General features: G+C 48.0%; 1 protein-coding gene across 2 annotated transcripts in view; it reads right to left on the reverse strand.

Moving 5' to 3' along the window:
• BMP2 (bone morphogenetic protein 2) overlaps positions 1-9247 on the reverse strand; it is a 28294-nt gene extending 19047 nt beyond the window's left edge. The window contains exons 1-2 of one of the 2 annotated variants that reach the window (XM_089896581.1): positions 7953-9247; positions 6470-6819 (exon numbers count right to left, since the gene is read on the reverse strand). In XM_089896581.1, coding sequence (XP_089752707.1) covers positions 6470-6812 — 343 coding nt within the window. In that variant the 5' untranslated portion in view covers positions 6813-6819; positions 7953-9247. The remainder of the gene's footprint in view (positions 1-6469; positions 6820-7952) is intronic. The other variant, XM_022556509.3, reaches the window with a different exon arrangement.
• Positions 9248-11635: the final 2388 nt, after the last annotated feature.

An 11635-nucleotide genomic window follows, 5' to 3' on the forward strand; every position in this document is an offset into this window, starting at 1 on the left:
CAGCACTAGAATTTGGGATATTTGGGTTTACTTTCTTCTAGCTTTACCACATCCTGTTATTTCACTGTTAACAAATGTTACCTGCTTCATTCAGGATCCAACCTGAGTGCTAACAAAATCTATTTGGCCCTGTCATCACCATAAGAGGAAACCATATTTTCATTAATTTTCTGGTTGTATTTCTCCTGAACCAAACGGCTATTCACTGTTCACAAAATTTAGACATTTTAGCAAAGGATAATCACTTCAGATCGCTCACTCAAAGGTTTCACCTGTGTAAACCTTCATCATCAAAGCAACAATCATCACTGCAAGCTGAGGCCAACAGGGGTGCTTTATACCAAATTATGGAGGAATGCTTTAACGGGACGTTTCTCAAACTTCAACCTGTGTGCAAAACACCTATAGGACACCTTAACTCTTCAAATGCAGATTCTGATTCAGTGGGTAAGTCTGGGGTAGGGCCTGAGATGCAGCATTTCTAGCAGCTCCCAGGTGAGGTAATGCTGGAAGCTGGTGAACTGCCCTTCGAGGCTAAAGGTTTTAAAGAACGTTTTTCACATGCAAGTATAAATTGCCAGGAACTTTTTTTTTTTTTTCTTTTGCGGTACGCGGGCCTCTCACTGTTGCGGCCTCTCCCATTGCGGAGCACAGGCTCCGGACGCGCAGGCTCATCGGCCATGGCTCACGGGCCCAGCCACTCCGCGGCATGTGGGATCTTCCCGGGCCGGGGCACGAACCCGTGTCCCCTGCATTGGCAGGCGGACTCTCAACCACTGCGCCACCAGGGAAGCCCCAGGAACATATTTCAAAGTGCCTTTTTGTTAAATAATATAGAAATGAATAGAAGAACCATTAGCGTTGGCCAAGGAGTAAGACTTGAGGCCAGGGGTGAGCAGCCAGACTCAGAACAGAAAGATCTAAAGCTCCTCTCCTTGGACAGGGAGACCATCAGGCCAAGAAGGGAGTCCCCCACGGTCCCCTCAAGCCTGCTAACCCGTACCCGTACGGATACCTTTGGGGAGCCGCTCTAAACCCCGCTGCTGGCTAATGGTACTTCTGGCCAGGCACTATTTTTAAAATAACCCTCCCACCAATCAACCAGAGCTCTCCTCTGTGGCTCCGACAAGTATCAAGGGTTGTGTTTAGCCCCTTCTTTCCTTTCCTCCCTGCAATTCACAAGCCCTCTGATGTTTCCCCTGAAGGCATTCTTTCAGCAGAGAAGCCACCAGCTACCACAGAAAAGAAGAGTGACCTAAAAATCTGCACATCCATCAGACACAATGACACAAAGCCAAGGCCTGGACCCGGGCAACTGACTTCGCTGATCCCGGCACACCTAAAAACACTCTCTCTTCTTTTAAGGAGGAAGGAACGGCACATTATCCAGGGCCTTTGGGGAACAGCTGTATTAACAAAGGTGCCCAGAGAAATCATACACATACACACACACACACACACACACACACACACACACACACACACACAGCCAGGAGGAGGATGAAGGAACAATCTCCCAGGTAAGCACGAGAGACAAGTAAATGAAGTAAAGAGGATGGGTATAAAAGGGGCATTAAATAGAACAATAACCCTCCAAAAGACTAATATGAGACTGAATTATACAAAACTACCACCATTCAACTGGATTTAACCTATAAAAAAGCAGTTTCATGTGCTTCAAAATCTCATTGGAGGTAAGTGGCCAAAAGGATAATCACTTAGCAAAGGAAAAAATTACACTATTAAACATTAACAAGTAATGTGAAGATCCCTCTCCAACTGTGCAGTTTCATCTCAGTCAGCCTAATCGCTGAAGGACCACTATCCCTCCTTAATACAAAGGCCTCCATGACAAGACCCCTGACTGCAGACTCTGGTCACAGAGATAAGTCAGAAAGTCATAGGAACCCCCAAACCCAGGAAAACAACTGACCAAGGTTAGGGCACCTACTACCCTCTCCTTTGATCTTCAAGGGAACATGAAATTTTTCTAGAAGGCAGAAAAAAATCTGAACCTTTTGAAATGAAGTAAAGAATCTGCAAATCACCACAACAAGCCTAGGGATTCTGAAAATATGGAGTATTTACCTAAGTAGGTAATGTATGCTTTTCTAGAGGTATATACAATTATTAATTCTCTGTAAATAACGCTTATTGAATAAGCTGCACTTGCCAAGGGATCTGAGGATTACAGCCTATCTTAGACATGGGTTCTTGAACCTCTAAGTTCTTATCCAAATAGATGGAGCTATGGCTACAAAAATGTGGGAAAGTAAAGAAAAATAAGGCAACAATGACATCTGACTTCTCCTCCAAAAAGTGAAGTTCTAACTTAATCATCTACGCTGTCAATTATTCATCTACATTCAAAAAGACGAGACTGAATTCCCTCAGCTAGCCTAGGTCCACTTTGGCCTCTTCTTCCCTAGACCAGGGGTGAATAGGACATAAAGAAACAAGTCATCACGATAATGACAGCAAGTGTGCTGAATGGCTGTTTGTGCCAGGTCTGGCACTAAGAGCTTTATATGAATTACCTTATGACAAATCAGTTAGAGAGGAACTGTTACTAGCTCCATTTTGTAAATGAAATAGTTGGAGCTCAGAGAGGTTATGTGATTTTCCTAAGGTCACAGAGCTAGTAAACTAAGAACATAGCTATGAACTTGAGTCTACTGCAGCTCCCAAGTTTCTGGCCACTAGACGGCACCATCTAACATAGGGGAGGAGTCAAAAACTCAAGCAAAAGTCAAAACCATTAGAGGCAGATTTATATTTAACACAGTGATAACCGTAGGGCAAGTTCTGTCCCAGTTAAAGGGATAGAAATGGTGGAAGAAGCAGACAGAACAGAAAAGTAAAGCAGAAAGGTAAAGTGGCAGGGGCCACTGGGACATACAGATCTTGTGTGACCACTGATATTTTGTGACTGCCTGTTTGTCCTACAGTATGACGAGGACAAGTTTTGATGGGTTTTAGCAAAAAGTGAGTTGTCATTACATTTTGAGAATTTTGCAACACTCTTTAGACAAAAAAATGTCCATTAAGAAAACAACAATAAAAACCTGGGAATGTTCTAGTAAATCAGTAAGGTTGGAAATCACTGCCCTGAAATAAAATGAAAGTAGTGGAGAATAATAAATAAAATTTTCCAAAATATAAAATAATGGTTAGAGAATTGATGTATCAAGGAGAAAAACAACGATAAAATACAAAAGGTTAAAATGAATCAGTTAAAAAAACAAAGACAACAAAGGAGATGGCAGCTAAAAGAAAGAGCATGGTCATGGCCACCATCCCTGATTTGGCCTCTACGCACTCTCTTAGCTCCAACACCTTTGGAATGATCCAGGGCCCTCTTATTGTTGCTTATTTGGTGAAACACACAAAGGGAAAGTCTTAAAAAGACAAAATAGTTCAATGAGGAGGGATCAAGGGGGAACAGAGAGGAACAACTAAAAACGAGGCAAAATGGAAAACATAAGTGCAAGAACTATCTCTGGGCACCAAAGCCTCAATCTCTATGAGCATTTCCAAATAGAATGCCTGTTCTACCTAAAGGGGGCCTTTCACAATCACAATGAAATACCTGGGGACACTAGGGAAGCACCCCAAGTGAGCACTGGTTTGGGGGGGTGTATGTGTCCAAATCCTTTGGTTGCACTGGGAATTTGTGATACCAGTGCTCCATCACAGAGCAGTGGTTGTTTCTTGAACTTTCCTTTTAAATGAATATTTTCAAGAAAATTACATTTGTGGGAACGGGGTTAATCTCTATTTCAAAGCTTCAGTCATAGAGGCAAATAATTCAGTTATTTTGGGCAAAAAGAGAACTGTGTCCTTCAGAGTCTGGAGAGCGAGCGCGTGGTCCTTCCATATTCCAATCTGACAGGAAAGAATGAAGATTTTTTGCAAGGCCAATCAAGTCAACCAATTTCAATGTGTTTTTAACTACAAGCAAAACACAAAACACTGTTTCCAGTTGAAGAAGTGATTTTTCTATCCTCAGTGGCAGTTCCGAAGCACTTTTTAACAATTTTGAAAAAAGAAAAATTTTCCAGCGCTTGGGCTCTCCCGAATAAAAGCCACTGGAGAAAGGACTAGACAAAGCTTAATAGGAGAAATGACAACTGATAATTTCTGTGTCAGATCACCTATGATGTAGACCCATTATCTTCACACATCGGTTGAAAGAATGCCATCATGATACTTCTTGTCTTGTATTTCGCCAAATCACCCAGATCCCACCCGCAAATAAAACCAACAGGTAATTCTCGTAATCAGGTCCTTTACCAAAAAAACATCCACAAGGGCTCTAGGAACCAAATTCTGCTCTTAAACCTGCAGCCTTAATCACATGGTTTATTAAAAGATTTTTTAGTGCCATGCATGGATGTTTTATAAACAAGAATATTTACAAAAAATTCTGGTTTACGTAAAAATGAAACGGTCTTCAAAAAAGGGCAATTTGTAGCTTAATGATTATATGCTAGTCTTAAGAAGAAAAGGAATGGGTTTGTTGAAATTTGGGGCAAACATTACATAGCTTTTTTTTTATTATCTAATTTCATTAAGATCTGAAGTTATTATTGCAACTTGATTTTAAGCAAGTTGGTAACTTCTGCACTATTTGGTGCATAACATTTACACGTTTAAAGACATAAATTCTGACTTATAAACTCAAGCACGCTCTTTAAGTTAAAATTATACACTCCAATACGTTCTAGACTGTTTAGTTTTGGTCGAGCCACTTCCAGAGGAAGGAGAAATATGCAGACTTCACTGATGGAATCCTCATGCAACTGAATGTTTTTAGGTGTCAAATGCCTTAAATGATCTATCTTCCTTTAAAGTTCTAAGAGACACACACAGTGCCTTCTTGGCCTTAAAAATAAAGTTCAGAATGGTTTCCATGCTACATCTCCAGGAGAGGTGGCTGAAATAGCAATTCTTATTACTTTTCTATCCAGAGAAACAATTCTAATCAGCAGCAGCTGGGAATGATGAGCTGGATCTATAATCTCCCCAAGGTGGTGATGACAGAATGTACAGGAACAAGAACATTTCTGCATGACAACAGACAACTTCTGCTTTCAGTGGATGAATACTGAAGGAGTAAAATGAGATCTTATTTCCTTTCAAATATGATTTCTGCTAGCAGACAGCACCTCACTTAGAAATGTGCTGAAAAATGAATTGATTTTTCAATTCATGTCCCCTTCATTATGTATAGCTGCCTTGATGAAGTCCCTTTTGTTATGTGACCGGCCTTTAGGACCCCTTCCCACTATTGACTGCTGTTCTCACAAGTATAAGTTCTCCTTCACACTGGCAGAAAATGCCTGGCTGTGACACTACTGATTTGTTTATATCAGAGGGTAGATTTCCACTTGAAATTGACCACCTCAGCAAGGCAAGGCAAGAAAACCGGAACAATATCCCAGTTCCCTGATATCCTATAAGTGGCTGCTCTGTGATATACATCTTTGGACCATTCTGTAGAACTTGAACGAACCTGGGCTCGTTTAGAATGTGTTAAGCCAAAGGAGCATTTAAAAGTGTAGAAAAAGAATTGAAGTGGAAAATATTTTTGACCAATTGCCCTAAGAACTTGGGTACAACAGATCTCACTAGCTGCTCTAAGACATTTCAAATCCACTAAATGCCTTTCTGATGAAACAAGTATAAACATCCTACCTTAAAAGAACCACATCCAGTATCATAAAAGGAAAAAACCCCACATTTCAGTGCACATGAAGGAAGACAGGCAGTTGCTGCAAAAGCTTTTATCTGAAGGCTAGCCTTGTCTCTACTCCGGAGTTCATCTCAGATTTAAGCACAAGACAAGAAAGTCATTGTGGAAACAATAAGATTGATTGTGGAATTGATCTCCCACGAGGATTAGATAGGGATTTGAAATCTTCCAAACCAGGTCCAGATCTACTGTAAATTAGAAAGACATTGGAGCCCTGGGCTTTGATTTTTCAATACTATCTCTGAAAATTCTGCCCTTGGCTCTGTCATGCTTGAAACCCCGGCTTAAGCAAGAGAAGCAGATTTATAGAGCAAAGGCTTCCAAACAGACCTAAAGAGATCCCAATCTGCCCCCCTCCTCATTCTTCTCCTATGGAATTCTTGCACGTTTAGCTGACTAGGGGCAAGCCTTTTGCCCTCATCTTCCCCATCACTTGATTTCTCTCCAGTTCCTGGAGGAGGAGTCGCTCTTCTGGCTGCAAGCCAGGAAAAGGGTGCCGATTTACCAAAGGGGAATCCCTGGCTCTCCCGCCACACAGGCAGTGAGTGAATGCCAGGTTCGTAAAGGCTCTTACAGAGGCAAACATGGAAACGTCTGCAGCGCCCCGGCCAAGCTGCCCTTCCAGGGACGCCTGCTGTCTGCCCACTGTGGGGCGCTTGGATGGACGACTCCCCGCCCCCGTCTCCGCCCCCGCGCCCCGGCTCCAAGCCTCACCTTCGTGGTGGAAGCTGCGCACGGTGTTGGCGAGGCTGGCTGCCCTCTCCAGCCGGTGGTCCGGGGCGGGCGCGCCAGGCTGGCCCGAGTGCCGGCGGTACAGGTCCAGCATGTAGGGGGGCACCACGGCACCCCTGCTGGGGGTGGGTCTCTGCTTCAGGCCGAACATGCTAAGCAGCCGCAACTCGAACTCACTCAGGATGTCGTCCGAGGGCTGGGACGAAGACCGGCCAGCAGACACCGCGAACTTCCTCCGGCCCAGCTCGGGAATGAGGCCGGCCGCAACTCCCAGGAGGACCTGGGGAAGCAGCAACGCTAGAAGACAGCGGGTCCCGGCCACCATGGTCGACCTGAGGACAGGGCCGACGTGAGTCACGGAGTTCTCCGCCCAGCCCTCCCCCCTTCCGCCCCCGCGGTCCCGGCTCCCGCTCGGTCCCCTTGCTTCCTCCTCCAGGGTGCCCACCCGGCTGACAACACTCGCGGAGACACTTCAGAGGAGCTGAAGCTCAAACGTTTAGAAGAATGGAAGACCCTTAGTTCCTGAGCCAGATGGATTTCACCCTCCCATTCCATTCTCAATCCGTCTGACAAAATTTCCCCCCCCACCCCGCGTCAGTGACTGTCACCTTTTCTTTCTGTGACACGCTGACAGCCTGTGCAGGGAACCTGGGGAAACCACCGTTTGGTCTCACACCCCTCCGTCCCCTAAACTAACCCAATCACACAGCGCTCGCTGGCATATAAACACAAATGGTGCATGTGACTTCCTTAGAGGCACTGTATAGAACTTCCTGATACACACACACGGTCTATAACTTCCAGAGCCAGTAAACTCAGGGGCACAACTTCCGAAGTCACTTGCAACCTGTGGCCCACGTCTCTAACCTCAGAGGTGTCAGGGTAGGCCACTCCATCCCCGAACCCCCTCCCCCCAATGCAGTCAAGATACGCAGGTATCTTCATAGGATTACGTAGATGGCTAATATCTATTAATTCCCGTGTCAGCACAAGGTGGCACGAGAGAACTGCCCCCTCGCATTCCTGGAAACAAACGGGGAGAATCCCAACTTCTAATATTTTCCCAAATGGGACGCAGCTCTGAGTACAGAGAGCAGGTCTCCCGGAGAAACTTAAAAAGTCAGAAGGGATCGCCACGGCAAGGCGTACAGGTTGGCAGCTAACGGGTGAAATCCAGGGGCCACCCTCTCCAAGGGATTTCTTTGCCTTAAAAATAAAATCATCTAAGTGTTAACAGCCCTAATAAAATGCCGAAAAGAAGGGAGGGAGGAGGGGCGGAAAAGTGCGAGCCGGGAGTGTAAAGCCGACGGTCGCCCGGCGGCGGTAGGATGGGGGCATCCCCGCAGGAGCTCGGCTGCACGTGGACCTGCTCTGTTTACGTCCGGCCCAACCTGGCCCCGGGAGGGGCTCATCCGCCGGGGCCCCGCGCCCACCCACAGCCCCGGCCTCGGCCCACGTTGTCTACCTTTAGGAGACCGCAGACCGTCTAAGAAGCACGCGGGGACACGTCCATTGAAAGAGCCTCCACATGGAAAAAGCTCTGGCTGAAGGACCTGGCGCAGGGACCGGGTTCCCTTCCTTCGCCTCCTCCTTCTCCTCCCGGGTGCCGGCCGGGCAGTCTCTTTCCGCACGCAGGGAAAAGCGTCTCGGGTCGGGCCCAGCGGTGGAGTGGAGGGGCGGCGGGGTTCGCAGGCGGCGAGGCTGGGTCCGCTGGGGCAGAGGCACCGGCGCGAAGTGGGGAGCGCAAGTTACTCTCCCTGCAAGTTCAAGAAGTCTCCAGCCAAGTGCTGACACACAACAACAGCGAGCAGGGGGAGGAGTGCGGAGCAGGGAAGGGAAGGGAGAAAGGAAAAGCTGGTGCTGTCGTCGTCCTTAGGAACCAGAGCCCATGGGACGCGTGGCCCCGCGGGGCGCTGGCTCCGGGACTCTGGGGGCGAGGGTCGGGCGCTCGGCGCTAGCTCCGCCGGGGCCCATGGCTCGGGCCAGCCATCCTGGGAAACGCCGGGTCCGGGGAAGGGCGCAGCGGCGATCTTGGTGCCGGGCGAGTTGCCCCCCCGCATCACTCTGCCTTCCTCCAGTGCACCCCCATTAGCGCTAGCCAGTTGAAACCACCGCGGCTCTGGCGCTCCGGCGTCCTCGGGCGCATTCTCCAGAGAGTCGAGCCGAGTTTCGGGCTGCCGAAGCGAGTGGCTGCGCTCTCCCCTCGCTCTCCTCGCCCCCGGGCCAAGCCGCTGTGCCCTTTGTGGCCAGCCTGGGGTACGATCACACCTCGGCCGGCACGTCCCAGGCCCCCGAGCAACGGCGGGAGGTGATCGGCATCGCGGCGCTCGGGCTCGGCTCCCGGCTCCCCGGCGCTCTGCACGCCGGTCTTAGGCTCCGGCTTGGCCCGGGCAGCCGAGGCCACGGCGCAGCGGCGCGCACGGCCGGGTGCTCCAACCCGCGCAAGGTCTGCGGGCGCGGGTGCCTGGGAGCCCGCAGTAATCCGCAAGGCGCTAGCGCCTAGGTCGTCTGTGTGGGCGGCGGAGCCTGTGGCGGCCGATGTCCGGCGGCGGCTGCCAATCCCCGGCTGGTTGTGGGAAGCAGAGCGGCGGGCGCAGCGCGAGCCGGGCGCAGCGCGGCGCGGCGGGGCGAGGACTCCGGCGGCGACGGCGGCGGCGGTGGCGCCGTGGCGCGGCGCTCGCGGCTTTTAAAGGGGACGCCGCCTGCCGTCTCCCTCCCGGCCGAGGCAGAACACCTCCCCCTCGGTGGCGCGGCTCGCCGGGGATCCCCGAGCGGGCGGGAGCAGCGAGCAGGGGTGTGGACGGCGCGCCGGGGCAGCCGCGGTGGGGTGGGGCCGAGGGCGGGGACTCGCGGCCGCAGAGGGGGCGCTCGCGCCTCCAGCCCCTGCCCTCAGAGGGGAGATCCGTCGGAGCGGCGGACCCTGGCTGGGGCTCCGGGAGCGAAATCCCGGACGAATGCTGGGTCGGGCCTTATTTCCCCTCTCGGCCCGTTATTCAACTTTCAGTTTGAAGATGTTCAATAATAGTCGATTAAAAGAAGAACTCAACCAAGTTACAAGGCATCTTGGCATAGGCTTGGGGTACACACTTCTGTGTTTCCCCGGGGTGGGAGGAGAATTAAAACAAAACTAGAGAGTGGATATTGGGTGTTACTTAAACTTTAACACAGAGAGATATATTTATTTACATATGTAAATGTATTTATATAAATGTGCACTATTACTCCAATAAGTATATGTGTAATACACAAATATTCATATATGTAAATATGTGCTAACGAAACCACACATTTCTGTAAACATATGTCTATGTGAAATGGATGTCCTGCTATATGTGACATGTGCATTGTGGACTCTGTTTACGTCCACGTGTGTGTGTGTGTGTGTGTGTGTGTGTGTGAGAGAGAGAGAGAGAGAGAGAGAGAGAAGAGAGGATGAGAGGGATTTTATTTCTTCTTACGGTAGCAATCACTTCATGCCTTGTAATATTTATCTTGCCCAGCTCAGAGGCAACTCAGAGGAAGGTAAAATAACGCACAGTGTGAGCCAAGCAGACAGGACAATTCTGGTCTGAGACCTTAGAACCTTCTGCCCCACCCACTTACACCAGGCCCCAGCAGCTGATCTGTGACATGTGGTCAAGTGACTTGTCTTCCTCAGCTGAGAGAGTCCCCAAATCTGCTGCACCACAAATTTCAAGGCTAAGGCTTTCAATCCTTTCCAGGATTCCAGGACCCCCCATGCACAGCTCAACAAGTTTACCCAAAGGGAGAAAAGTTTTGGAAAAGGCCAGATGGGCAAAATCAAGTTCTCTTGCACAGAACCTTCAGCCTGCAGAGCAGAAAGAGAAAAGCCTGAAGCAGGAACTCATAACAATCTATTATCCATGTGTATTATTTTTTCAGTTGGAAAGCTAAAATAATTCTAGGTTCCGCTCACGTAAATCGGATTAGTAACTCACAGAGGGGAATTAGGCACTCGCTGTTTCTGCAAGTATAAAGGTCAAATAAGGTATTTATGAGGAAGCCTGCCTCCTAGGAAAATAAATGGGGGGGGGGATGAGGGACAAAATATTCAGGAACATGGTACTATTTTTCCCTGAAAATGCACTATGGAAGCTGTTTGCCACTCTGAATCATTGGACACCAAACAAGTTGGCAAGAGAACATGTTCTCTTCACAGACACTTTAAGTCAGAAAGTGTTTATTGTGCTTCTGAAACAATTTCCTTCCCTATCAAGTTTAATTGAGGAGTTAACAATAGTTTCTGTCATCAGTGAGATTTAAAAAACAAAACAAAACTTATATGAAACCTAAATCAGTGTGTAGCTTTTAAAGAGGAGGAGAAAGCTGACAGCTATTGAATGTGCCTCAAGTAAGGATGAAAAATAAATCTTTGGTGTTGACATCAAGGATGTCTCACAGCTGCAGGCCTTCATAACTTGGGAGCCTTGTCAGTCTGTGAAATAATCTTTGATCATCAAGAATCGGAGGGAGAATTGGCACTTCTGGACACTCTATCCCATTTCAGTGTTGCCCATCACAGAACCTCTTGTGTGTGATAATGTGATTACCCAGGGGCTGCTGAATGCCCTGCCCAAGCATAACTTCCTAAATGTTGGCCCTATTTCTCTTAAGATCCAGGCTCTCTGGCTGTTTTTTAGAGATGGCTGCCCTCTTGTGGTGGAAATGAGTTTGAACGCTTGGGAGAAAGAAGTCAATAAATAAAGAAGTAAATATGTAAGTAAATAAATAATCTCCAAAGACTGATTTGGGGTGCGAAGTACAGGATGATCGAACCTACCCATTTTCTAGGCATTAGGAATAGTTTGAAACAATAAATCTAAATGGAGATGACCTCTTTTTATTCTCTTTGTGCACAGCTACCTTCCCACCTGCAACTCAGAATGCAGGGTTATTACTTTGAGGTGACAGTGTCTATTTCCCTTGAAAATATCACTTGCTGCTAGCCATGGTCCATGCTACCTTCTTCAAAGGTTCATTGCAAGTTTTTCAGCCCATAAGGTGAGAGTCATTCTTTCTGGGTGTATCAAATTTAGTGTATGTGCCAGATGTGGGGAGTGGTGAAAGTTGGGGTCAAGGGTCATTTGGGGAAGGTGATGGTAGTTGAAAATTCAACTTCCTCAAAGG

The sequence above is a fragment of the Delphinapterus leucas genome, chromosome 15 (genome assembly GCF_059928025.1).
Source record: "Delphinapterus leucas isolate spDelLeu-1000000601 "Yukka" chromosome 15, BTC_Dleu_Yukka2, whole genome shotgun sequence".
In the NCBI taxonomy this organism is placed as follows: domain Eukaryota; kingdom Metazoa; phylum Chordata; class Mammalia; order Artiodactyla; family Monodontidae; genus Delphinapterus; species Delphinapterus leucas.